General features: G+C 41.8%; 1 protein-coding gene across 7 annotated transcripts in view; it reads right to left on the reverse strand.

Annotated features, from left to right (window-relative positions):
- Positions 1 to 27,761, reverse strand: part of EXOC6 (exocyst complex component 6) — a 138,180-nt gene that overhangs the window by 54,965 nt on the left and 55,454 nt on the right. For 5 of the 7 annotated variants that reach the window (XM_053309487.1, XM_053309488.1, XM_053309490.1 and 2 more), the window contains 6 exons: positions 27,235 to 27,332; positions 24,838 to 24,943; positions 23,959 to 24,068; positions 18,425 to 18,536; positions 17,337 to 17,471; positions 5,802 to 5,981 (listed from right to left, as the gene is read on the reverse strand). In XM_053309487.1, the coding sequence (XP_053165462.1) occupies positions 5,802 to 5,981; positions 17,337 to 17,471; positions 18,425 to 18,536; positions 23,959 to 24,068; positions 24,838 to 24,943; positions 27,235 to 27,332 (741 nt within the window). The remainder of the gene's footprint in view (positions 1 to 5,801; positions 5,982 to 17,336; positions 17,472 to 18,424; positions 18,537 to 23,958; positions 24,069 to 24,837; positions 24,944 to 27,234; positions 27,333 to 27,761) is intronic. The other 2 variants (XM_053309489.1, XM_053309492.1) reach the window with 1 other exon arrangement.

A 27,761-nucleotide genomic window follows, 5' to 3' on the forward strand; every position in this document is an offset into this window, starting at 1 on the left:
TTATTTTTGTTTGAAGAGGGAGACAGAGTAACTGTGATGGCCGATGTTTCGGTCAGAAGCGCTGGCCATCACAGTTACCATGCTTCCCTCTTCAGACAAAAACAGCCCCTTAACTGTGAGTGCCCAGCAGAAGGTGGTGAGTGACAGCTCCAGGGTGGGACTTCCTTCCAACCTTTGGAGATGTAAGAGTGAGCTCAGATATAACAATTAACATCCGAAGAGGGCTTCTGTCTGGACATTCAGAAGTTATGCAGATTTTAAGGAAAGTCTGAGGCAGAATCCTGATGCCCTAAGGATTGCTACCACAGAAACTGTGGAGTTTAATATAGGTGGCTACTTCTTTCAAGCACCATATCTTAAGGAACAAAAAAATGAGGGTAATCTGTCCCCCAGGAACTGTTTCAGGGCATTAACATGTGTATTTTGCACCACAAATATCCACATTTGGGGCAACAGAAATACTACCTAAATGCTTGCATAGATGGACAAATACGGCAAGCATACTGAAAAAAACCAGCCCTATAGCAGCAGTGGAAGCAACTGCATCCTACTCTGTCTGCAACACAAGTAAATGTGAATTGAGTGCACTGTATGTCAGGTATTTACAGGGACACCACAGTTTTGGGGGGAGTACCTTTGGCATCTTGGTCATGGAAGATGCCACAAGTATATGGGAGGGAGTAAAGACATGGTTGGTGAGTGGAATGGGGCACATAAACAAAGAGAACACCCTAGACTCCCATATGATGAGTGTCATCATATGGGAGTCTAGGGCACATTCTTACTTCATACAAGGTTCGGCAAGGTGGGAGAAAGCATCTGCCTTCTTCAAACTGTCCAGGTCCTCTGCTCCAAGCAAGAAGCAAATCGGGAAGACTAGCTCTAAGCAGGTGATCCCTTAATAGATCAGAGTTCCCACAATTATCCACTCCCAGCAACCCCTGGTAGTGGTCATGTTTGCGGATGCATCAGTGCACGTCTGAAAAGGCACCATCTTGCAGAAAAGTCTTGGTGCAGTCAGACTTAGTGAATAAAATAGGTTAAATGTATCATCTGCAAATATGACAAAATGAGAGACATTGAGGTAGTCTAATATGTATGCCTTGTACCTTAGCTCATCATAGAGTTATAGATTTAGAATGAACCTCAGAAGTTTCCCTAGCTGAAAATGTAGTACCCACTTTCAGAGAAAATACATTTATATCAGAGAGGAATGGTTCACAGAAACTGGACATAATTTTTACTCTTGAAAACACTCCTATAGATTGGATATACTATGAAATACATTTATAGAGAAGTCTAAATGACATTTTTCTTAATAAACAACTAGCCAGACCAACAACAGAACACAAGATAAACAATGGCAATATATTTTAAGCTGAGGAAGCCTTACTTGAAGATACCACCACAGAAGTTACAAAACAAAACATTAGTTAGATTACAAGAAGATTTTTAAATTTAAACTAAGAGCTGGGGGAGGGGTTTACAAATGATTCAGAGAAATCCAGTGTTCACAGGTTAAAGTCATTTTGCGCTATTTCCTAAGGGCTGTGTTTGTTTGTTTGTTTAATACATTTCTATACTGCCCAAAACGCAAATTCTCTGGGTGGTTTACAAAAATATCTTACTGGTACAGCAATGCAGGCAATGTACAAGCCTGTTCAATATCAAGTTTCAGGTTGTAAACATCCACTTTTAATATATCTTGAAAGCCTTGGCATCTGCATGTTAGTTACTTTGTATGTAAAATAGTTAATATTTCAAGCCTTATTTTATCCCTGCCCTGATGTCAAAGCAAATTGGCCAACATGCCCATTTGCTTTCTTATGTCAGGAGAAAGTGCTGTCTGGTCTGGTCTGGCCAAAGCAGCTCAAGGAATCAAGGTGGCAAATGCTGCCTTGTGCTGCAACTTTGCTGGGGCTAACCCCACCTTCCTGAAGGTTTAAAGGGAGCACAGACTGAGGAAAGGAGGCTGCGTGCTTGAAGCATCTTCTCACTGTCTGTGCCTCCTTTCAAAGCTTGCAAGGGTTGAATTTGTCCCTTGCAAGCCTTGAAAGGAGTGCAAGAAGGAAGGAAGGAAGGCTGCCAGCAGCTGCTTCTTCTCTTTTTGTGCTCCATGAAAGTTTGCAGGGGTCAGATCAAGACCTCCTGATTAGACCTTTGAATAGAACACGGGATGAAGACAGGAGATTATCTTGCTGTTCAAAGCTCCCTCGCCTATTTTCCCCACCTGGTGGTGGCAGCCGCTGCCTCCACTCATCCCAGTCCTGCCCTGCTTGAAGGTGAGGCAGCTGGAGCAGCAAAACTGTACTTAAAGCAGAAGCGGATTAAGCCTTTTGCCACCCGTAGGCAACCAAGTCCTATGCTGCCCCCACCAACACAGCAAGGAAAGTAAGGGTGGCAAGGAGGAAGAACCCACCCCCTGTAAATGCTGCCGCAGCCTGCGTGGTAGAAATCGGGCTGCAGCGGCAAGGGTTGTTTTTTTTTGGGAGGAAGTCCCCTGTTTACCTTAAAGCCGCATGTCCGTCCACTGCTTGCTGAGGGCGGGGAGTGTGGAGAACAGCAAGGAAGAGCTCCTTCCAGCTCCCCACCTTCCTCCAAAATAAGTGCATGTCCCCGAAGAAGCTCTCCCTTGCTGTTCTCCACACTCCCCGCCTCCTGCAAGCAGCGGACAGACGTGCTGCTTTAAGGTAAATTGGGGACTTCCTCCCCCACAAAAAACAACCCTTGCCGCAGCACCCAATCCACTGCACAGGCAGCGGCACGTTTTAATGTAACAGGATGGGAGGATTTCCCTTTGTCCCCCGTCCCACTGGCACTGCCCCCTACCCATCCCGCTGTTGCGGCAGCATTTACAAGAAAAATGGAGGGGGGTCTTCCTTCCTTCTCGCCACCCCTACCCTCCTTGCTGCATTGATGGGAGCGGCAAAATACTCAATCTCTCATCACTGCCATGCGGCTGCAATTTTAAAAGCAAAATATATAGGGGTTTTAAAAAAAAGATAAAACATTCCCCCGCCCCAAGATTTGTGCTGCTCCTTCCGGATTTGCCGCCATAGGCAATTGCCTCTATTGCCTCCGCAGTAATCTGCCATTGACTTAAAGGCACTTCCTACTACTCCAGCTTCTCCTCCGTCTGCTTGTTTCAAAAGGGAAGGCATTAAACTATTCCTCAGTCAGTCCAAATGGTCTTGCCCCTCTAACCCTTTATGACGATTACCATTCTATATGGGCTCAGGCAATTGAGATGAAATTAGCTACCCTGAGCCTCGCCCCTCTCTCCCTGATCCACAGGGGCGACGATCATGCAAAAGCGATAATCAAACAGCGCATCACAGACACTGAGCGCCAAGCGGATCTCAGCAGTGTCCCAAAATTCTGTATCGGTGAGGAGCTTAGATATATGGCCTCTCCTGCAACATACCTCTCTCAACTGGAGGCCCCAAACCATAGAAGGGTACTCACTCTGGCCTGCTGCCATGGGCTCCCCTCAGCAGTAATAGAGGATTGCTACAGAAAGATCCCGTACGCAGAGCGATTATGCCCCTGCGGCTCAGAACAAATTGAAACCACTGAGCATGTCCTTCTATACTGCCTGTTCTACAGAGACATTCGTGCCGCCCTTATTTCCCCACTGCTGAACAAGCTTCCAGGTCATACAAGTCACTTCTATACTCACCTGCTGCTATCTGACTAACTCCCTCACCACAAAGATCGTTGCCAAGTTCTGTGCGGCTGCGATTGGCATCCAGCGAAAGATGATAGCTGATGGGCTCCCCTAATCTTATTCTTGATAACACTCGCCTCCATACTCTACGTATTATACTAATTGCGCTATGGCAGTACATAATATTTTATTAGATTAATGTAGTGTAACGTTACTATTTTTCGTAATACTTCAATTTATGGTAACCATTTTAGTTTTAACTATCCTTAATTTTAATTCTAGCTTTTTACCACATATGTAATCATTTCCAGCTATATTACGATTTTAAATTCCCCTTTTTATCTTTTCTGCGCATTTTATTATGGAAATAGTATTCTTAGCAGTTTTAATTTCTTAGTATTGCAGCTTGTTTCTCCCCCCCCCCTTAATTCTAGCCTTTTCACAATATCTATCATCATATTTGCAATCACCTCTATCAACATGTAACTTTTCTCTAGTATTACCTTCATTTATTGTGTGATTTTATGCTGGTCTCTGATAGTAATAAAGGTTACTTGACTTGAAAAGGGAAGGCAGGTCTGGGACAAGGAGCAAAAGCACGAAGGCGGTGGCAACTGGTGTACATGCTGCCACTGCCACCAGTGGTGCTGGGAAAAGTGTGGGGCAATGGCAGGCTGAGATCACGTGACAGGTAAGCACAGGGAGCTCGTCTGCTTCCTGTACCAGTCCACCACCTCAGGCACCAGCTTCAGCCAGCCTCATTAGTGGGCCACCCCTAAGTTCAGCTAACCCACATTACAGTAACATAAAGCACCAGGAAAGCCATCTAAGAGCTATGCTTCTCAAAGAAGAAGGAGAGTGAGGTTGTTTTCAGTAGCCTGAAGTTAACCTGCATCCAGAACCCCCAACTGATGTGAAAGCAGTCTATATAATCTGGCGTCACTTCACTCAACCAGGAGTTGCTAGGGAATGCTTCGTATATAGTTCAGTGCAGATGAAATCTGCTATTTTTTTAAACTATGGTTGAGGAACTGGGAAGGGTTGAGGAACTGGGAAGGGTTTCACAGCTTCCGCACCTGTCTGCACAGATTCTTTACTCCCTTCCCTTGTCATTGTTAAATTATGGCACAGCATTATGTTGGCACTAACCAACCAAGGTTATTTTTCTAACCTATGTTGAAACCAGGATCTATATAATTAATTCCCTTAGCCAGTGCATGCCCTGAGTTTGGCAGCGGAACTCTCATGACACATTGCAAGAGTTTTTGGACCCAGTGAGAGTTGAGGGGGAAGAAAAAATGGCGGCGGTGTGAGCGGGCCGCAAAACAGCCAGAGGAGGTGGCCGCGGAGGCGGTGGGACGGCCTGACCTGTCCAGGCCAGGCCGTCCCAGGTATGGAAGAGGCGGCAGCCCAACCTGGTGGGAGGTGGCGGGGTGGCCTGGCCAGGCCGTCCCAGGTATGAGGTGGCGGCTCAACCAAGCGGGAGGTGGAGGGACAGTCTGGCCTGGCCAGGCCGTCCGAGGTATGAGAGGCGGCGGTGGCAGCCCAACCAAGCAGGAGGTGGAGGCGGCGGGATGGCTTGGCCTGGCCGTCCAAGATATGGAAGAGGTAGCGGCCCAGCTGGGCCTGGCCACTGGAGGCAGGAGGCATCAGAGGCCACGATGGGAGGGAAACCTTTCAGCCTGCCACCGCAGTAATAAGAGAGTGGGGGAAGGGGCCGGGGGGAGGGGGGCAAAGAGAGTGGGGCTGGGGGGAGGGGGCAAGAGAGAGGGGGCAGGATGGAGGGGGAGGGGGCAAGAGAGAGTGGGGCTGGAGGAGGAGTACAGCATGCCCCCAAAGGCACACAGATGCTCTGTGCGGGTTGGCTAGTTGGTTTATAAATCCTAGATAAAGATCATCCTGGTCAGCACCAGACCAGAATACATAATAGTTAACATGGACATGGGAAGAGAGGAGGAAGTATGTAAGTCCCTGGTCTCTTAACCATGCTTAAAATATCAGCATCTACCACTTAGCACTGCATACAGTGATCTAGTTAAGTCTGATGCAGGCTCCCACATCATATATATCCAAATATTCTTACACTTCATGTACAAATACATAATCTGTGATTACCTGCATTTTGAATACTTACAGGCAAGTGAGTAAAAACTTGAAAGGTGCTTCTTAAGAAATTAATAAGATCCATTAAGTAACCACTGGCTCTCCCATCTGGCTCAGTCATTATCCAATCATAGTCAGCAAGCTGGATAAATTCATCAATCTTTTGGTTAAGTTTGGTATAAATCTCTCCTTCAGCAGCATGTCTTGCATCCTGGAAAAGATAGATATTTGTTGATCCTAACGTTTTCTTAATATTTAGAAAATCCCTCAAGAAATGGTATAATAAAAGAGTTGATGTGGGTCAAGTAGAGAAAAACACACTTCACTAATTGCTATTTTAATCCAAATAATAATCTATACTTTAAAAACACAATCATCAATAACATAAGCAAGTCTTTATCACAAAGGGCCTAGTATCCCTTTGATCTTATTTATTTATTTAATTAATTTATCAGATTTGTATACTGCCCCAAACTTTAGTCTCTGGGCGGTTTGTTTCTGAAGTGCAAGTGATGAATGTATGATACAACCACTTTATACACATTCTTAAATGCTATGCAGCATTTAAGTAAAGTTAAGAAATGTATTTCTTAAATCTTATGCAGCATTTAAGTGGATAGTTTCATGAAACATGAATCAAATCTTTATTTAAAACAATATTTTCCTATATAGCATTAATCTGTCTAATTAAAAAACTACAAACTAACTTTAGTTTTGAAAGCACACTTTTAATTGATATTTATTATTGTAAGATACCACTGTTTTCTGATGAAGAGTTAAAATAGGCACACAAGAGTTCTCCAATAACTTAAACAGATAATGCAAACAAATAAGGCCAGTCTGCTAATCTTCTGCTTTAAGAAACTAAAGCACACTCTTATGCATAGAGGTAATTATAAAAACATGAGATAGCAAAACAGAATTCTCAGTTATTTTTAATATACTTATATAATTTGCCTCCAGGAGATTCAGCTGACAATAGTCAAATATGCTGAACTGCTGGATACTTAAGCTGATGATATGTATTCAGATTTCCATAAAAAGGTACACAAAGCTTAATAAAAAAAGGATTTTCCAGCACAAATGAAGCGTATGCATTGATGTGATTATCGGGGGTAAAAATAATAAGTTTAAGTAATATTGAGTGCAGGAGGAAGAAAGAATCTACAAAGGGTATGCCCTTATAACCTGGCCGCCTTTGTCAGCAGTTAATTTTGGAATTTTTTTTCCAGACACTTAGATACCACAAATGACAGACACAGCATGAGTCCACAGACAATTAGATAATGTGTATATGAAGGATCTTGTTAATGCTACTGTTTAAACCTAGAATGAGAAGGTTAAGCCAATGCATGGAACATTAGTATGTCTTTATTACTCAAGATACAATACACAAAATTATTTCATAGGGACAAAAACTATTACTACTAATGGTTTAATCTACAGCAAATTTCCTCCCATGTACACATTTTGTTATGAACAAATGACATTCTATAAACTGTTTTGTAAATATCTACTACATCGTTAATATATAATGAATTGCATATGTTGGAGAGCTTTATGTCTCCAATTTAACCCCCCCCCCACTCTATTTCAACATGGTTTAGCTTCTTTAATTTTTACACTGTCAGTTAACTTAGTCATAAGAGCAACAGACTTTGCCTTTCCACTCTTTCATAGTACTAGACTTTATTTTTCATGTCTTTAGCCCTGCACATTCTAGTAACTGTAATCAGATACATAACAATTCACACAAGTTTGTAGGTAAATTGCATGCACAATTTAGGAGAAAGAGAGGTGCTAGATGTAGCCATATAGGAATGATCTTTTCTACAGTATCTCTGATGTTGTCCCAATATATCTTTGCAGATGAGTACATCTACCAGAAAGTAAAAAGGTTCCTGCCTCTACTCAATATTTCCAACATCTGCCATCTATTGTAATACTAACATTATGAAGTTTTTCAGGTCTCATATCCTATCTATCATCTTAAAAATTTCCTGCAAATTAATGTACTTTGAAAGTTTTTTGTATATGTATCCCTAAAACATGAAATGTTTTGCATTTCTTTAGGTCCTGATCTTATTGTAATAGCTTTTTGAAGTTTTCATTTGATAAGATTTGGGCTTTTTTCTCCAAAAGTCCCATTCAACAAACTTCTATAGCAACACTGTTAGAGAAATACTTTCCAAAATATCACTCTCCATGAACATATGAACTTGAACAGCTAAGAAAAAGAATAAACAGAACTGTCCATAGCTGTTTCCCTGATTTGGGGCTGTTCTTCTGTGTCTTAAGGAGTAATATTAAATATTGTATCATCAGAGCTAAGGCAGAATCTGGAGCTCCAAATACTTAATTACAAAATAACTGACAAAGTTGTCCCTTCCCTGATGACATTATCCAGCTCTATTACGGGACAGAAGGTTAATCCTTCAACCTACAAACATAACAAGTAGCAATCCATGAAGAATTCATAAGAGGGTCACAAAGAAAATGGAACCTCAAAAAGACAATTTATTCTTTATTTATTAAATGTTTTATACCACCTCACCCTGATGGCTCTAGTCTAGGCAGTTCACAAATTGGAAGGAGAAAGCAAAGATCTCTATGAGATCTCACCCTATTTCTCCCCTCTGTAACAAACCCTCCCAAAAAGTATTCGTGGAAGGGAGTAATTTCTCCAAAGACATGCCTTGGGACAGTTTCAACAGTAAAGGGGTAGCCCTCCATTACCAAAATGACCTTTTTCAGGGATCTGGAGATAGAGGCACCCAGACAGAGGCACACAGACTTACTTGCTGTGCCTTGGGAGCAGAGCTTAGCTGTGGAGCGAGGAGCCAAACTGAGGAGAGTGTGGGGGGGGGGGGGGGAGAGCATTCGCTAAAGTTCAGAGTGGAGAGGCTAAACCCTGAGCTTGTAGTTCAGTTCCATTCCATAACATTCATGAATGCTGTCTTTTAATACACTGGCAATAAGATCAGGACCTTTGGCTTCTTTGTGGATATAATCTCCTGTATTTGGGCCAACTTGGACTCCACTATTTCTGCAGGGTCTATGAGGGAGGTACCCAGCGATCCCTCTTGCAGTGTTAGGTTGGATCAGTTTCAATCTGTGACTCCTGATGATGTGGACAAGCTGCTTGGAGCGGTACAGCCTACCACTTGTTCTCTGGATCCTTGCCCAACCTGGCTGCTTCGATCTAGCGGAGAAATTGTTGGAGATAGCCTAGTTAATATCATAAATACATCGATGAGGGAGGGTGGGGTGCCTCCTTGTTTGAAGGAGGCAACAGTTAGACCTCTTCTTAAGAAGCCTTCGCTAGATCCCTCAGCCATGGAGAGTTTTATAGGTCAATCTCCAATCTCCCCTGGTTGGGCAAGATAATCGAGAGGGTGGTGGCCAACCAGCTCCAGGCAGTTTTGGAGGAAACTGATTATCTAGACCCATTTCAAACTGGCTTTAGAACGGGCTATGGGGTTGAGACAGCCTTGGTCGGCCTGATGGATGACTTTTACTGGGGAATCGACAGAGGGAGTGTGACTCTGTCCTCTTGGATCTCTCAGCAGCGTTCGATACCATCGACCATGGTATCCTTCTGGGTCACCTGGGGGAGTTGGGAATAGGAGGCACTGCTTTGCAGTGGTTCCGTTCCTATTTCTCGGGTAGATCCCAGATGGTGGAGCTTGGTGACAGTCACTCCTCAAAGCAGGAGCTGTTATATGGAGTCCCCCAGGGCTCCATTCTGTCACCAATGCTTTTCAATATCTACATGAAACCACTGGGTGAGGTCATCAGGAGATTTGGTGCTGGGTGTTATCAGATGACACCCAAATCTACTTCTCCATTTCTTCTTCAGGAAATGGCACTCATTCTCTAAATGCCTGCCTTCAGGCAGTAATAGGCTGGATAAGGGATAACAAATTGAAGCTGAATCCAAGCAAGACAGAGGTGCTCATTGGGGGGGCTCAGAATCTGAGGGGTGAGTTAGATCTACCTGTGCTGGATGGGGTTACATTCCCCCAGAAGGAGCAGGTGCGCAGCTTGGGAGTACTCCTGGACCCAAGCCTCACCCTGGTATCTCAGGTGGAGGCCATGGCCAGGAGTGCTTTCTATCAGCTTCGGCTGATTCGATAGCTATGCCCACTCCTTGAAGAAGATGACCTCAAAACAGTGGTGCACCAGCTGGTAACCTCCCTGCTTAACTATTGCAATGCACTCTACGTGGGGCTGCCTTTGTACGTAGTTCAGAAACTTCAATTAGTTCAGAATGCGGCAGCCAGATTGGTCTCTGGGGTAACCTGGCGAGACCATATTACGCCTGTTTTGAAACAATTGCACTGGCTGCTGATATATTTCCGGGCAAAATACAAAGTGCTGGTTATTACCTTTAAAGCCCTGAATGGCTTAGACCCGAGCTACCTCAGAGAGCGCCTTCTTTTACATGATCCCCACCGCACGTTAAGGTCATCTGAGGAGGTTCGTCTCCAGTTACCACCGGTTCGTCTGGTGGTGACTCAGAGGCGGGCCTTCTCTATAGCTGCTCCGGGGCTATGGAATGCACTCCCTATGGAAATCCGTAATTTGAATTCTCTATTAGCCTTCAGGAGAGCCCTTAAAATGTATTTGCTTGGCCTGGCTTTCCAGAGTTTTTTAATCGGTTTTAATATTTTAACCCAGTTTCAGGGTTTTTAATTATTACGACTGTTTAATTGTTCTTTTAAAATGCTTTTAAATTGTTAACTGTTGTTATATTGTTTTTAATTTTTGTTTTAGCACTTTACTGTATTAATGGTTTGTTTTAATTGTAAACCGCCCTGAGCCATTTTGGAAGGGTGGTATGAAAATCAAATCAATAAATAGATAAATAAATAAATAATAAAGAGATGCAAATTTTTGAAACTAAAATTTTAAGGTTTAATAAGAGATTCTTAAGATTCTTAGACTTAGAAGAGCAGCCCCAAATCAGGGAAACAGCTATGGACAGTTCTGTTTATCCTTTTTCTTAGCTATTCAAGTTCATATGGTCACAGAGAGTGAAAATTTGGAAAGTATTACTCTAGCAATGTTGCTACAGAAGTTTGTTGAATGGGACTTATGGAGAAAAAAGCCCAAATCTTATCAAATGAAAACTTTAAAGAGCTATTACAATAAGATCAGGACCTAAAGAAATGCATTTTTAAAAATCTAAAATTTTAATTTAAATATTGAACTCACAGTTCTCACTCAGACCTTCTGGGTTGCAAAACAACTTGAGCATAAGTGCATTTATAAATGAATTAATAAAATAAAAATATAAATATAATATTGTTTGTTCCAGAAGTTTTTGTAATTTTCTGCCATGAAACAAGCCACTTATAGGACTTCTTAGATAGTTTTTTAAAAACCCAGAAAATTTTCCAATCTGTTTCAAATTAAATATCAGGCTTGCTCTTCACTGATACCAGGGGCGCAACTATAATTGGGCAAGGGGAGACAGTTGTCTTGGGGCCCGCTGCCTCCAGCCCCCCCCAGAGACATGTCACATGACTCCCCATTGCCCGCCTGCCCAGCCCCAATGCCCCTCAGCCAGTCCCCCTTGCCCTGTTCGCCCTCTCTCCTGCTTTTCCTGGCCAGCAATCAAAGCAGCCTGCAAGCCGCTAGAGCTCTTTCTCTCTCTGCCTCTCAGCTGATCGATGGGTGGGAGGGGCTTCTAGAGAGGCCTATGCATAGGTCTCACTGAAGCATGAAGCTCTCCAGGCAGCAAGCAAGGAAGGAAGGAAGGAATGAGGCAGGCAGAGTGGCCAGCGCTTGCTGCCCTTACCCACCACAGTTCTCTGCAGACCCTCTGCCCAGCCAGCCAAGCCTTTGCCAGTAATGGAGGTAGAATGTAGATTCCTTTTAGTGGTCCCCTTCCCCCATATATAGGGATCTGCTTGCCGAAGGGTTTTGATATGGTGGGGGGAGACTGAGAAGTCTCTAAATATTTAATTTGAAACAGACCACAACCAGCCCTACTTCTACATTGGGGAGCAGGGAGAACGACTTTTAGGACAGACTAGGGCGTAACTTCAGGAGCTCCTTGAGCCCTGGCATGTCTCATCTATCTTAAGATTTTACCAAGAGGCGGCAGATTCCTCATTCCCCCCCCCCTTTTTCTCCTGAGGAATGGTGTTAATTCTTGTTCTTTTCTCTATTTCTCCCCACCTATCTTCCTTGCTTCAGTGAGACTTACTGGTCTCCTATAGGGAGCAAAATATGCTGGGAGAACAAATTAGTTTGGTTTGGTTTATATCCCTGAGCATGTGCAATCCTATATGCACTTACCAGGGAAGGATCTCAGACAGTTGAATGCAATTAAGTTTATTTTTAAGTAGACATGCTTTCCTTGCTAAGAAGTCCTTTAGGCTTCAATGAAATGTACTTCTAGCTAAATGTGGTTAGATTTGCTGCCTGAGGCTGCAATTCTCCACACACTTACCTGGGACTTTTACACACAGCAGGCTTTACTGCAAGTTTACTGGAAGGCTTTACTGCAAAAATGAAGTTGTCCCAAAGAACCAACGCAAAATAGTGGATTTTATTTTTTTAATCCGGATATAAATCAGGCTACACTCTAACGAGCAGTGAAAAACCTGAATTGTGTGTGAACTGCTCCCCAATAACTTGCAGGGACTTCAGGGTAAATCTGGCCAACATGTGAATGCAGCACCTCCATTCCAGAGGAGATGTGTGTTTAAGGGCTTTAAAAGCCCCATGTGAAAAACCTCCTGGAATCAAACTTTACTGAATGTGTTCAGACTTCTGAGAAAACATACATAGGCTCACACTGCTTGGTTGAAAGTCTCCTTTGCTAATCTTCAGTGAGGGGCCCATTTTAATAATTAGTGTTTCTAGTGTGTTCTAGGCATTAAATGTAGCACAAATATATAGTATTCAATGTATATCACTATATATTGTGAAGTGTGCGTGTGTGTATTCAGTGAAATGTATTTCCAGGCAGCATACTTATTTTGAAATATCAGACTTAAATCCTTGGGGCCTGGGGTGTGCGGAGGCCCTGGACTTTGAGGGGGGGGGGCATTTTAAAATCTTGTCTCTGGGCCCTCCAACCTTGCTTCGCCCCTGACCGATATTATCCATCTGCTCTAGTTTCAAAACTCAGAGTAGTATGAATACTTAATGAATTTTATTCAAAGAAATTTAGGATTCCTAATTCACTGACTCGACAGCACACTTTACTTTAAATCTTATTGAAATGAGTGGGACAATAGCCACTTGTCCCATTGATTTCAAGGTGTAGTCATGGCTAATAAGTTAGTAAAGGCTCATTTTCTTAGAATACAATCCAAATGGTAATAATGTATCCCCAAGTCTGGAGATACAGGACACAATGACAACTATCTGGAGCATGCCTTTATCCTACCATGACCTCCTTTAACCTTGATAACAGAGTACTGGAATTTGGTAGGTTTTGTTTTACACTGAGTTAAAACAAGTAAATGAAGACAAAAGTACTCTCAGTAGGAATAATCCTATTTAGTTCATCAGTCTGTGAAATCCTGTCCTGTTTGGGTGTATATGCAATAGGGTAATTGGAATTCAATGTATAACAATTATCTCTCTTTTTTAAAGGTTACAACACATTTCACATTTGTAGAAATAAAGTGGTATAAACCCACGCCAGTGTTCTGCATTGTCATGCCACAAATATTTTATTAAACATATTTAAATAAATATTTAATTGTCTCTTGGAAGTATTATAGGTAACATTTAAGAACTATATTAAGTTCCACAATTCCAAAATTGCTATATAAGGCTACAGTGCAGCAATACTTTTAAAGTTTAGGAAAGATGTTTTCATATACAACTAGGAGTCCTGTGGCATCACAGTTATTGTAGCATATGTTTTCGCAGACTACAGTCTAGTTCATCAGATTTATGAGTTTAGACTACAAAAGTGTACACTACAATTGTATTAGTCTTTAAAAGTATCACAACCACAGTATCATGTGTTGGTTTTGCTGCTACAAACTATGGCTACTCCTCTGGAATTCTGTTGTATTTCATATGAAAGTGTTACAGTGTCATGTATCATAATAAAAAGTTTTTAGTTAACATACATATATTTACTGAGATCAACTGACCAGAATTTAATATACACACAACCACCAGATATAATTTATAACAGATACCTAAAAATAAAACCAGCATTGCAAAAACCAAACTACAAAGAAGAAACAAAAGTCAATGACTCCGGAATAAAAAATCCTCAATTTATCAGCTGCCTCCCTGCCTAATCTGTTTCCAAACCTTAGCAGTTAGTGTGATTTTTAGCAGTATTTGACCTGCTAATAAATAACTCATATAAAAACCAGCTGATCCACTTGGAAAAGTAACCAATATGTATTTGTTTACAAATTCCAGCATAAAACTTAAAAAAGTTTGTAAGTTTATAAAAAATCATGGCCCACAGTTTCCATCCCTGTATTACTGCATAAACAAAGACAATGAGATACCAGCATATCTACCCCATAGACGTTCAGAAGACAACACATTAAATTTAGTTGAAAGAAATGCTCCACAATATTTTGTCACTTACAATTCTTAGTTAAACCACCAACATGTATGATCAAGTTTGAAAAATATGTAGGTATAACTATGAAGATGTTGGGCACAAACATATTCCACTTTTGCCTCCTCCCAAATATGGCCACAACAATACCTAGGATGGTACACCTATACCTAGGATGAGCCCCTGGTGGCGCAGTGGTAAAACTGCCGCCCTGTAACCAGAAGGTTACAAGTTCGATCCTGACCAGGGGCTCAAGGTTGACTCAGCCTTCCATCCTTCCAAGAAATGAGTACCCAGAATGTTGGGGGCAATATGCTAAATCATTGTAAACCGCTTAGAGAGCTTCGGCTATAGAGCGGTATATAAATGTAAGTGCTATTGCTATTGCTACACAGTTTATCATGGATTAATTGTAATGAGATTATGTCATTTCAAATTAAGGCCAAATTCTGAAAGTGATGACATATATACCGTAGTAATAATGAATTCATCTCCTACCTGGATTCATTTCATCTACTGTTCATATACAAACAAATCAGGTACAGTACCTTAGAAGTGCAACTCAGTAACACACACAGCATTCTTCCAATGGAACACAGGAAGCTGCCATATACTGAGTCAGACCATAGGTTCATCTAAATCAGTATTGTCTGCACCAGGGTTTCTCAATGTATGGGTCCCCAGATGTTATTGGACTTCAGCTCCCACAATCCCCAGCCCCAGTGGCCTTTGGTTGGGAATTATGGGAGTTGAAGTCCAATCACATCTGGGGACCCACATGCTGAGAATCCCTGGTTTACACAGACTGCAAGTAGCTTCTCCAAGGTTGCAGGCACTTCAGGAATCCCTCTCAGTCCTATCTTGGAGATGCCAGGGAGGGAACTTGGAGCCTTCTGCTCTTCCCAGAGTGGCTCCATCCCCTAAGAGGAATACCTTGCAGTGCTCACACATTAAGTATCTCATTCATATGCAACCAGGGTGGACCCTGCTTAGCTAAGGGGACAAGTCATGCTTGCTACCACAAGACCAGCAATCCTCTCCTAAAATGTATTCCCATTACCTCCAACTCTAAAAAGATTCACTATAGAATTTGGTTTTTCTGTCCTCAGTTTCAAAGTGTGCAGAATGGTTACAAATTTTATATTATACTTTAGGGGTGCAACACAGAGAGAAATACACACATTTTGTGAAAAACTACCATCTCATCAGCTGCCCCATGAAACCAGAATGAACAGTTTTTAGACTTCAAAAACTCCTTTTTGGAATGGAAATCAGGCTTGTTCAAATTTGGATGATCTTAAAAAGTAGTTTCACGTTCCTTTAGAGGCAGCTACAGTAGAAAGAATCATCTGAAAAGAATGAAAATGTTCACATGCCCTCCTTTATCAAGAGTTCTCAGTCTTGGGTCCCAAGATGTTACAGGACTGCAACTCCAATAATCCCCAACCACAATGACTGAAGGTCATTGTGGTTGGGGATTATGGGCGTTGTGGCCCCTAGGCCAACAACTCCTGTTCTATATCATAGCCCTATCAAGTTGCATTTCTCCTTATGGCCACTCCCCTAACAAAGGTTACATTATTCTCATTCTGGAGCAGGAAGGCTCAGGTTCAAGTTACTTCAGCAGGTAATCAAGGGCCTGCCACAATATGAATGTCCCATGGAAGGACAGTCTCCATGAATGTGTGTAAAGGTAAAATGTGCTGTCGAGTCAGTGTTGACTCCTGGCGACCACAGAGCCCTATGGTTGTCTTTATTTATGTATTATTTATTTTATTTTTAACATTCATATCCCACTCTTCTTCCAAGGAGCCCAGAGCGGTGTACTACATACTTAAGTTTCTCCTCACAACAACCCTGTGAAGTAGGTTAGGCGGAAAGAGAAGTGACTGGCCCAGAGTCACCCAGCTAGTATCATGGCTGAATGGGGATTTGAACTCGGGTCTCCCCGGTCCTAGTCCAGCACTCTAACCACTATACCACGCTGGCTTTGGTAGAATACAGGAGGGGTTTACCATTGCCTCCTCCCACGCAGTATGAGATGATGCCTTTCAGCATCTTCCTATATCACTGCTGTCCAATATAGGCGTTTCCCACAGTCTCGGCAACATACCAGTGAGGATTCGAACCAGCAACTTCTGGCTTGGTAGTCAAGTAATTTCCCTGCTGGGCCATTAGGTGTCTATGAATGTGTGTAGTCATTTTTAAAAGACATCCAAGCTAGAGGCTATCACTACTTCCACTATGCTATACCCCTTCTCTGTGACAGTATTTACGCAGCAGACTACCTAACACAGTTTTGTAAGCCTCTGGATGCTATCACAAAGTTTAAAAAAACCATGACCCACATTCCCTGAAGCCTTATGAAGAGCTTTGCCCTCAAAGGGAGCCAGTAGACTAGCTGTGCTTCAGGCTTGCCCCACAGCCCAGCATGCAGGGAGGGGCACTGGGAAGCTATTTTCACTTCACTCCCTGCAAAAGCTCTGTTTACCTGTGGGTTGCTGTGAGGCACACCTGGAGCACAGTTAGTCTACTGATGCCCTTTGAGGGTGAAGCTCTTGCTCTGCACCTGTAAGGCTACATATAATCTGGGCCAGTACCTGGATATTGTCTAGATACTATATATGCAATATATTTTTCACCCAGGGGCTTAGAGAAATATAGGATAAGAACTTCAAGTCTCTTACCAAAAGCAATAAAGTACAAGGCATGCTTCTAATAGACTGAACAAACAGAATTATGTAAATCTATATAAAAATATTACACCTTTTAATTAAAGCGTTTTCTTTTACTTGTTTTTGAGATGGTCTCCTTATAGCTTGGATATTTTATTGACTGATTAAATTTCACACTGCTTTTCCAGAGAGGTGCTCTGATAGCATTTCATAATGTTCTTGGTGTGATAAACACATCCATAACTTAACTAGAACTAAAGTGCTGGATATCTAGAAAAGAAGAATGGGCTCCCAAGATCGGGACTTTAGTATTTTAAAATGGAAACCTCTTACGTACCTTAAATGTTGAAAGACCATAAAGTCTTGCAGTATGAACAGCTTCTTGAGAAATATTTGTAACATTAGTTATGAAGTCTTCAAGGTATTTACATGCTTGTTCCAAATGTGTTGTGTTTATGATAATTTGCACCAACTTTAAAAAAAGGAGAGACAAGAACAAATTAACATTTACAATACACAATTTAACAGTAGAATTCAGACTACTATGTTAAAGGCAGATTATTACTAATACTTATAATGCACTTGTACATTTAAGTCACTTGTACGCTGCTTTCAGGATGGGCCTCTGAAGGTGACTTATATAACAATATAAAACAATAGTCAATTAAAAACACTTTAAGACACAGATACAGAACACAATCAAAACACAGAATGTTGGGGGCAATATGCTAAATCATTGTAAACCGCTTAGAGAGCTCCGGCTATAGAGCGGTATATAAATGTAAGTGCTATTGCTATTGCTAAAACTGCAAAGTAGGTCAGCGGAAACGCTAAAAGCCAGCAAGACAAAAAAACTGCACACACTAGAAGACCAGGGGGAATAAAAGTATATCAGACTTGGCACCAGGCAAGCCTCCTGAGGCAGGGATGGGCAGAAATTCAAAAACTGGGCACCACAGCAAAGGCGGCCCTATCACAAGTCATCACTTGCCTCACCTCGGATGGTGGGAGAAGCTGCAAAAGGGCCTTTGAGGAGGATCTGAATAACCAGGTAGGTTTGCTATTAATGCTACTAACATGAATAAACTACCAACATTTAACAGATTACTACAATGAGTATGTCTCCTACAACATTTTTCACAGCTCATATGGGATGCTAGTAACTGACTGGACCCGTTAGGCTTTGCCCTCATCTTGTGTGAACTCAATGAGCTCTGGATTGCACTCAAAACTCCCCTGTGGCTGCACACAACAGGCAAAGGTTAATAACAGTGGACAAGTTGTCCTTCAGATAAGCTTGTCCATGATTACTGATCTTCTCATTGAGAAGCTTCTGAGGAACTACAGGGTTCCCAGGAATAGCGTGAAAATCAGTGAACTGGACAGCGGCACACATTTAATAGTGTTCTGTATCACTAAACGTACCTCTGTCAAACCTATGTGAGGCTTTTTGATGAGGTTTTGTAAACAACTGCTTAAAGTTCTAGTCAGCAACAAGTTCGTTGATTTTCTAAGCATATCATCTATTTCTGTCGAACTGAAAAACAAAGTTTAAGGTATTACATCAACAAAACCTTTTAAAATTTTGCACTCTTCCCTTTGGCTCTTCCCTTTCTCAAAGCTTCTCTCTCTCTTTATTTTCAGTTCTTTAGTGGTATCACAGATGGAGAATTGCATGTTTGCCTTTTTCTCTAGAGAAAATGCACAATTAGGAAACTCTAGATGTCCATCAGGATATTGTATATTTCACTGCGAAACAGGAACCAATAGAAGCCAACTTACATGACACATATTTGAAGATACAAGCATAAAGATACAAGCCTTAAATGAATTCCAGGTGTGGCTTTTAGTAATAATGTTAGCAGCCATATAGCACAATCCCATCACCAGTTGGCAATTTCAAAGAAACAAATCTAATACATTTTGAATGTATGATGCCTCCAACATGAGCAAACAATCGACAAACTTACTTTTGCAAAGCTATACTTGGGCATACAGTTAACAGATTCTAGTACTTTTAAACAACTGAATATTAGGAAAGTGAATCATTTTTATTTGATACATCCCACATCTGCTCAGAAAAGCACCCTTTTAATATATAATTTAATGTTCAAGATGAAGATTTCCAAAGAAGCTTAAGAGGGGAGCTGCCCCTATCTTACGGTCCAGTTAAGATGCCTCTGCTGTGTTGGAGCAGATATAACCATTTGGGATCCTATACTTTCCCCTATGGACTATGCCATATGCAATGTCAAAAGCACAAATAGCCACAGCAAAAAATAATTGACAGTATACCCACAGTCCCTGGCAACTATGGGACTATGATGCTCACTGATGCACCATATTATTCATGCTTGAAAAGCACCTACCAACAGATGGAGATACAGGAATGCCATGACATAATCAGAAGCCCAGTCCACACCTCCTCCTACATGTACAGTGGTCCCTTGACTTACGAAGATAATCCGTTCCGAACGCAGGTTCGTAGGTTGAAATTTTCGTAAGTCGAAAAGCGCATCCACGGAGGTCCGGAAACATTCGTAAGTCGAGGAAACCACATCTAAAAATTCGTAGGTCGAGGAAGCCGCATCTAAACCGGCAACGACTTCCGGTATTTTTTGTCATTCGTAACTCGAAAACATCGTAAGTCGAGTAGTTCGTAGGTCGAGGGACCACTGTATTTTATTTTTATTTATTACATTTTATATCCCGCTATTCCTCCAAGGAGCCCAGAGCAGTGTACTACATACTTAAGTTTCTCCTCACAACAGCCCTGTGAAGTAGGTAGGCTGAGTGAGAAGTGACTAGCCCAGAGTCACCCAGCAAATATCATGGCTGAATGGGGATTTGAACTCGGGTCTCCCTGGTCCTAGTCCAGCACACTAACCACTACACCATGCTGGCTCTGTAGGCGGACATGATCAGACAATCCATAGCCAACCAATTCCCCAGGAGAAAGGGTATGTGTGACCATGGGAGGGGAACAAGCCTATTCCTTCCAAGAGGGAAAGGTGCCATGTGATAAGAAAAACTGAAATTGGAACAACAAAATCAGAAGGCAACTGCTTGAGAGTCTGATAGCAAAGCAATAGAAAACAGGAAATGTGGGTTTAAGTTCCACCCCTGGAAGATACTGAGGTGATCTCTACATGGCAATGCCCACCTTTTGGAAGTTCTGCCAGCAACAACAGATCACAGATGGAGGGAAAGAGGGAGGGAGGGAACGCGAAGGCAAGAAAGCAGAACTCCTGCTCCACAGAGCAATTACACAGCTTTTGACAAACAGATCATAGGAACATAGGAAGCTGCCTTATTCTGAGTCAGACCATTGGTTCATCTAACTCAGTATTGTTCTCCAAGGTTACGGGCAGGACACTCTCTCAGCCTTATCAGGAGATGCCAGAGAAGGAACTTGGAACCTTCTGCAGGCAAGCATGAAGATGCTCTTCCTAGAGTGACCCCCATCTCCTAAGGGGAATATATTACAGTGCTCATATGAAGCCTCCCATTGAAATGTAAACCAGGGCAGACCCTACTTAGCAAAGAGGACGATCTATGCTTGCTACCACAAGATCAGCTCTCCTCTTATAGACCAGCTCTCCTCCTATCATGGGCCCTTTGTAGACTTCCAGAGGCCTAGTCCATGACATACACCCTTTCTTCTCCAGGCTTGCCAGCTATATCATCCAGAATTAAAAGGGCTCTATGTAGAGCCCTTTTTCGAACAGTAAAGCCTACAAATGACCCCAGGTTTGATCCGGTACTATGGGCTCCTAGGTGAAAAGGACTGGGAAGAGTCCACACACATATAATTATGAGAGTATGTCAAGGTGAAATAAGTTCCACTGGTGTGCCCATTATTCTGTGCACATGAGCCCTATCCACCCCCAGCATAGTATCTCCAGTGACTGTTGCTGGTGTCTATCTTATGTTTCTTTTTAGATTGTGAGCCCTTTGGGGACAGGGCGCCATCTTATTTTTATTTATTATTTCTCTGTGTAAACTACCCTGAGCCATTTTTGGAAGAAATTGAATGAATGAATGAATACAAAGTGATGCAGCCTTCTGCCACATATCTTGATATATGATCTGTGTTACCTTGCTGGTCTTATATGGAGTGCCATAATTGACTCCTGCATTAGAAAGACTTCTATTCATCAACATAGCGGGGCGGGGGTGGGGTGGACAGTCATCCAGGATTTTCTATTGGCTTTGATCAGTATCAATTTATTTCTGACAGGTATTTTGTGTGTAGGTAATCACAAAAAATGGCTGGAGAGGCAGGACCTAGTCTGCCTCTGTGGGAAAAGACATAATTTGGACAAAAACTAGCTATTCCTTCAAACCTTTCCCACCACACATTCCTTGACTCTTCCCCCGACATAGCTACTCCAGCACAGTATTTATACCAACTAAGTTATAACAATGCAACATCAGTACACTGCCATATTTCCACTGTACCAAGGTAACGTAAGAGTTGTACTGAAATAAGTGATTCACTGCCAATCACTGTATTCCTAGCCAGCTATTTGAAACAGAGGATACGATTGCACTTTTAAATATACAGCACTCAGGTTGTAACATTTTCGAATGATATTGCTCAACATTATTCTAATCATCAACAAGGGTGATGAATTTTATGCTTTTTCCATCTTTAGCTGACGTTTCTTGCTGTGGATTTTTGCTTTTGGAGTCAAGGTGATACTACACGTGATATTCAGAAAACGGGCACTGACTTTTACGTAGGCACATTGCCATTTTCTGCTTTCACTACTTTTAACCCCTTTCTGAGTAACCAAGTAGGCAATTATTTACCGAGTAAGATGGAAAAACTTTCAGTCAAGCTAATGCTTTGTCAACCATTTGACAAAATATATGTATTTGTGTAATTTGAGTTCTGTGTGTTCATAATATAATTAATTGCATGGTTAATTAGTTCCTGTTTAGATATGGAGACCAAGAGGCTTTATTGCTTCAGTATGTGTGAAGGGAGAGTAATTTACAATTGTCAACAGTGCACAGCTTGATTACAAACTGGAAATAGCTTCCAGATTTCAGCAACTAAAGTGGAATTACAAATTTAATCCAATTAAAAGCAAACAATGCTTTTAAGACTGGCTAAAATAGAAGGCTTTGAACATAATTATGAAAATACTTCATATATTAGAAATAAAACTCCCCACTATTTTGAACAGCTTTAAAAAGAGATGAAGAACAGGTTAAAACAAAAACAAAGAACAGCACCACAGATGGTGCTGAAGAGAGACAGGTAATTACTAGCAATAAAAGCCAAAGCCAAATTTCCACACTGCAAGTAACAGGAAATGTGTATTACTTTTTCTTTTAAAAATAATGAAAACTACTGAAAAACAAATTCAAAGTGTCTGAGATAAGAGTCAGAATGGCCAAAACAAGATCACACACAGCTTGCAGCTGTGTGTACAGTCCTAGGAGAAGGTGGCAGTTCATACAGATAATCTCTTCCATAAGATCCCAGCCAGGATGGGAGCCAGCTAATGATCCCACATACAATCCCAGGATTGATCATATGGGAGATGCCAGATATCTGAATTGGCCTGAGCTATAATCTGAGATATATATATATATTTAAATGAATGAATGGAAGAGCCAATCGAATAGGGTCCATTTTCATTCATTTCAAGACAAGAGGAAGAGAGGTCCCAAATGGAATGAATGCCATTTATGATATGTGTGATTCAGGGCCCCCATTATTTTCAGGAAACATACCATGTAATAGAGCACAGCACTGGGCTTTCCCCGCTTCTTTTAACTATTTGAAATTGTAAAGAGTGGCAGAGATCCTTTTGGAAGCAGCTGAGTCCCTCCCGCCACAAGGTCCCAATTGTCCTCAGCATTGTGGGGAGGGGCAGACACATAGAAGTCATCACAAAAACATGGTGCCACACTGGCAGCAGATATGTTTGTTCCCCACAATGCCAGAGACTGACACATTATCTGGGGAATTGTCAGGAGGAAAACATGGCCAATGCTGGTGGTGCATAGAGACCTATGATGGTGGCCATCAAAAGGAGCTCTGTTGCTTCTTTTCCATTTTAAATGGTTTAAAAAGGGAGGGAAGGCCTGCCACTCTACTGGTCTGCAAAGTAAACTCCCCAATTCTGAAACAAATGGGACAATGAAAATGTCTGCCATTTGTCACAAAATGAGTGGTGGCTATAAACAAACCAATTAACAAACCAAAAATGAAAAGAGCAAAAAGCAAGATAATTATTACACACATTTAATGATCATGCATGTATGACACACTGCATCTTACATACCTATTTAAGGCAGAGAGAATGAATGCACTTCAGCAAAGGAAAGCAATTTCAGCTTTCCTGAGTTCCATATAGTCTCAATTTTGTCTATTGACTAACTGTTGAGGTAAAGTATCATTGAACAAAGTTTTCTAGGTTTCCTTTGGTTGAGGGCACTTGCCATTGTCTCAGGTTTGGGGATGTGATCTCTACCCATCTATCTTTTGGGAACCATTGTACTATGTGTACAATGGTTTAGGCGTGTAGGAAGCCGCTGCAGGTGTGGGTGCAACCCACTGGAGCGGCCCCTAGGTGCCGTAGCCATGCCCCCTGCATCAGACGTCAGACACAGGGGGCATGGCCATATGCGGAAATGGGGTCACATGGCCCCGTTCACAAGGCGCTTCAGCCAGTGCTGGGTTTCCAGCCTTGTGCCTTGCCCTTCCTCGAAAGTCAGAGACATGCATTCCCAGTTGGGCTGGGAACCCAGCGCTGGCTGAAGCACCTTGTGAATGGGCCCAGGCATCCCCGTTTCTACAAATGGCTAGTCCCCTGTGTCAGACGTCAGATGGGGCAGCTCCATAGGGAGTGGCGGCTGGGTTCTTTGGGCCCGTTTGCACAATGGTGGCTCCGCCCCTGCAGCTACTGTATATATACACAAAGTGTTTTGTAAATGCTTACCTGCGATGAAGGGACTCCGAAAACTTAAGGCTTGCATAAATGAATTCTTTAACCTGGATATAAATCTGAGGCACTGACTGAGACATTGGCAGTTTCTTTGGAAAACACTGCTGTGGGAGCAACAAAATATATGCCATGTTATTTAGAACTGATTTATGCTATCCCATGATTAACTATATTTGGCGGAGGGGGGGCATGCATATGTGGTCCTTAAGTCATATACTTTGCATAGGAGATAAGTGCCCCACAGCTGAACTGACATGCAAAAAGATGGTGAGTACATTCTGTTCCTCATATTAAACACAGCATTTAAAATGTTCCTCTAATGGGGATCATGGCTACCAGGCTCCTATCAAATAAGGAAACAACCACATATTCTGAGGAGCAAAATGTCCAGAGCACAACAGAGTATAATTCTAAAAACAACCACCAATGACCTCAGATCCTTTCTAGTTATGCAACTATATGGTGTCTATTGTAGGAACATACTGAAAATGGAATATAGACACTATCACTACAGTGTAATCCCAAATCTGCAAAGCTAAGCACTATTCGTCTACCAAAGAGAATGTAGCTAGTCACAATTTAGCACAACCCAGATAATGACAAAAAAATAAAAAATGACATTTTTAATAGTGCTTTTGATCTTGTAAGACAATGACATTATAGACAGGTAAGAGTAACAGTTAAAATACTGTTCATCTGAAATAGCCTCAACTTATAAGTTCTGAGGCCAGCTTCAATGCAACTTATTAATAATCAAGAAAATGATTTAAAAATTAGGTTCAACCGAGTATTTCCTGTTCAAGTATACATTCGTTTCAACTCTAACTTTCCTTAGTTGCTTTTGAAAGCAGTGTATGGAAAGTGTTCTCTTACCTTATCAAGTTCTGCATCTTGAAAAGGAAACTTGCTAATCACTATTTTATATTCTTCTTCATTTGATACAGGTATCGGGCTGTAATTATCTGCTTCAAAAATATCCCTGTATAATTCAATAAGAAAATATGAAATAAATACTGAGGTGTGAAGATGACAATGGGCCAACTCAGACTATCTTTTCAGGCCCATCATGTACAGTGGAGATTGAGGTGTATAGGATGTGCCTGCACTCCCCCCATACATGCAGGACAGCACAGCTGCAGTTGGCGTACACATGTAAAATCCAATGCATTTAGGGATCAGATCAGATCAGATTAGGAGAGGAGAGCTGGTCTTGTGGTAGCAAGCATGACTTGTCTCCATAGCTAAGCAGGGTCTGCCCTGGTTGCATATGAATGGGAGACTTGATGTGTGAGCACTGTAAGATATTCCCCTCAGGGGATGAAGCCGCTCTGGGAAGAGCAGAAGTTTTCAAGTTCCCTCCCTGGCTTCTCCAAGATAGGGCTGAGGGAGATTCCTGCCTGCAACCTTGGAGAAGCCGCTGCCAGTCTGTGAAGACAATACTCAGCTAGATAGACCAATGGTCAGTATATGGCAGTTTCCTATGTTTCCCATGTTCCTATCATATGGCTGATTCCCCATGCAGGAAATCTGCCATTCTACTAAAACCTATGCATGCTGGATTTTATGTGTGTAGGCGGACTTCTATACAGATGTAGGGGGCTCCCAAAGGTGGGGTCGTTTCACTGGGTGGGCAGGGAAGAGAGGCATGCCTTTGCTCTACTCCATATGATGAGATTGACCAGCCAAAAATGTCATCCAAACTGGCCCAGCGTATAAACATACAGGTACAACCTAGCCAAAAAGTTAAGCACATTTACTTTTCATTGATTTCAGTGGAAGCATAAAGCATCTGTTAAGGTCTGGTGATGTAGAACGTTCACGAACTTTTTAACTGGTAGAATACAATGTGAATGCTGGTGTGATCCCCTCAGGGCAGGAACCTGTCCTCTCATTCTACGTACAGGGCCATACACACATGGATGGCACTATAATAATTAAAAAAAACACAACCGCAATAGGAAAAGCTGCAGAGAAACAAAGAGACAGCACTATCCTAACTGTGATCAGCTGCTAGGCTGAATGTATATGAGTGAGAAATGTGGGTGCAAACAAGATATTGCAAATAAATACTCATCTGGGTCCCAGTCTACTTGCTTGCTTCAACAAGACTAACTACTCACTCTCACATTCTATCACCGTTTGGTTCTCACTGCTGACAGATCTGAGTCCACCCATTCAGATCCATTGTTCCTACTTCAATCTTTTAGTTAATTAGCTTAGTTAATTCAGTTAGTACAGATTAAACACTGCTTTATCTGCTACTATCACTGTTATGATTTGCTGCTGTCCTTATCTTCTACATTTTAGCCGTACATAGTAACAGTCACCAAATATACATCTTTCAACCCATAGTTCTTAGAAAGAAGAAAAGGAAAGATTGTGCCATGGAGTCAGTGTTGACTCCTGGAGACCCCAGAGCCCTGTGGTTTTTCTTTGGTAGAATACAGGAGGGGTTTACCATTGCCTTCTCTTGCGTAGTATGAGATGATGCCTTTCAGCACCTTTCTATATAGCTGCTGCCTGATACAGAAATACACCAGTGGGGATTCAAACCAACAGCCTCCTGCTCTCTAGGCAGGTTGCTTCCCCGCTGCACCCTTAGGTGGTCATTGGATCCCAAGAATTTAAAAGATTTATACCCCACCCCTCCAGTATACTACAGCTTGGGAAGGCTCACAAAATCAGTAACACAGATACACTGTAATTATAAAATCATGAAACTAGAAGGCAGAAGCCAAAATGTCTTGTACATTATATTTCTGTTTAAAATGTTACAAAACTCTTTGTTGTTATACCACTTCTGCAAGTCATAGGAATACGTGATAAGTTATGCAATGCCTTGATTTGAGGAAGTCCTACTCATTCCCATTTCCACCTCCTAAAGCTTCTTAGGCATTTCACTCACACACACTTTCTAATGTATTTTTGCAGCTATAAGGGCCAGGATCTTGTCTGGGTTTTAGGGGAATTCCCAGAAAGTCGAGTTTGGTGCCAGTCCCAAATCATGGCACAATATGGAACTGCAGGATGCACACAGGAACAGGGTATTTTGTTCCAACTCTTTGCCCTGATATGACACCATATTAAGAGAACCTTTGAGAATTGAGATATTTTAAAAGAGAATCTTGAGATTATCTAAAAATACTATTATTTTAGAATACACATAGTACCTTGAAAACTGGAAATATTCACATATATAGCTATTTAAAAAGTAATCAAAATCAGTTAACATTACGTTGAAACAGATTCTTCTCATTTTTCAATACTAACCTGAATACCACAGCCCATTTTTTAAGCAGTGTTTCATTGTACTGGTCTCTTATTTCAAATAAAAGATCAAATAGTCGGTTCACAGGAAAACCATAACCCTAAGGAATAATATAATAAATAATAATATTCAAGGTGGTATCCTCACTATAAATTAATATACATTACAATAATATTTTGAGACCTGCATTCAGCATTCGGCTAGTTAATTCCAATACGCACAGCCTCTTCCCTAATCAACGGGGAGGGAGAATTTCTGCTTCCCCCACCCCGACCTTATGCATGCTATAGCTACTTCATTTCTCACTCTCTCCCCACAACTTCTCACCTGCTGTTCCCGTCCATACTTTAGCAATAGAATTCAAAGCAAAGGAGCAGATGGGAACCCCTTTCCTCCACAAGGCACCCCACAGAACATACAAGTCAAAATGTTTCATCACAATATCTGACTAGATGGAGGCCTCTTTTGCAAGGTTTCTTCCTTGTAGAGACAAGGTCTCTCTGCAAGCAGGCATCATTGTGGAAGAGCA

This window comes from Hemicordylus capensis, chromosome 3 (assembly GCF_027244095.1).
Source record: "Hemicordylus capensis ecotype Gifberg chromosome 3, rHemCap1.1.pri, whole genome shotgun sequence".
Classification (NCBI taxonomy): domain Eukaryota; kingdom Metazoa; phylum Chordata; class Lepidosauria; order Squamata; family Cordylidae; genus Hemicordylus; species Hemicordylus capensis.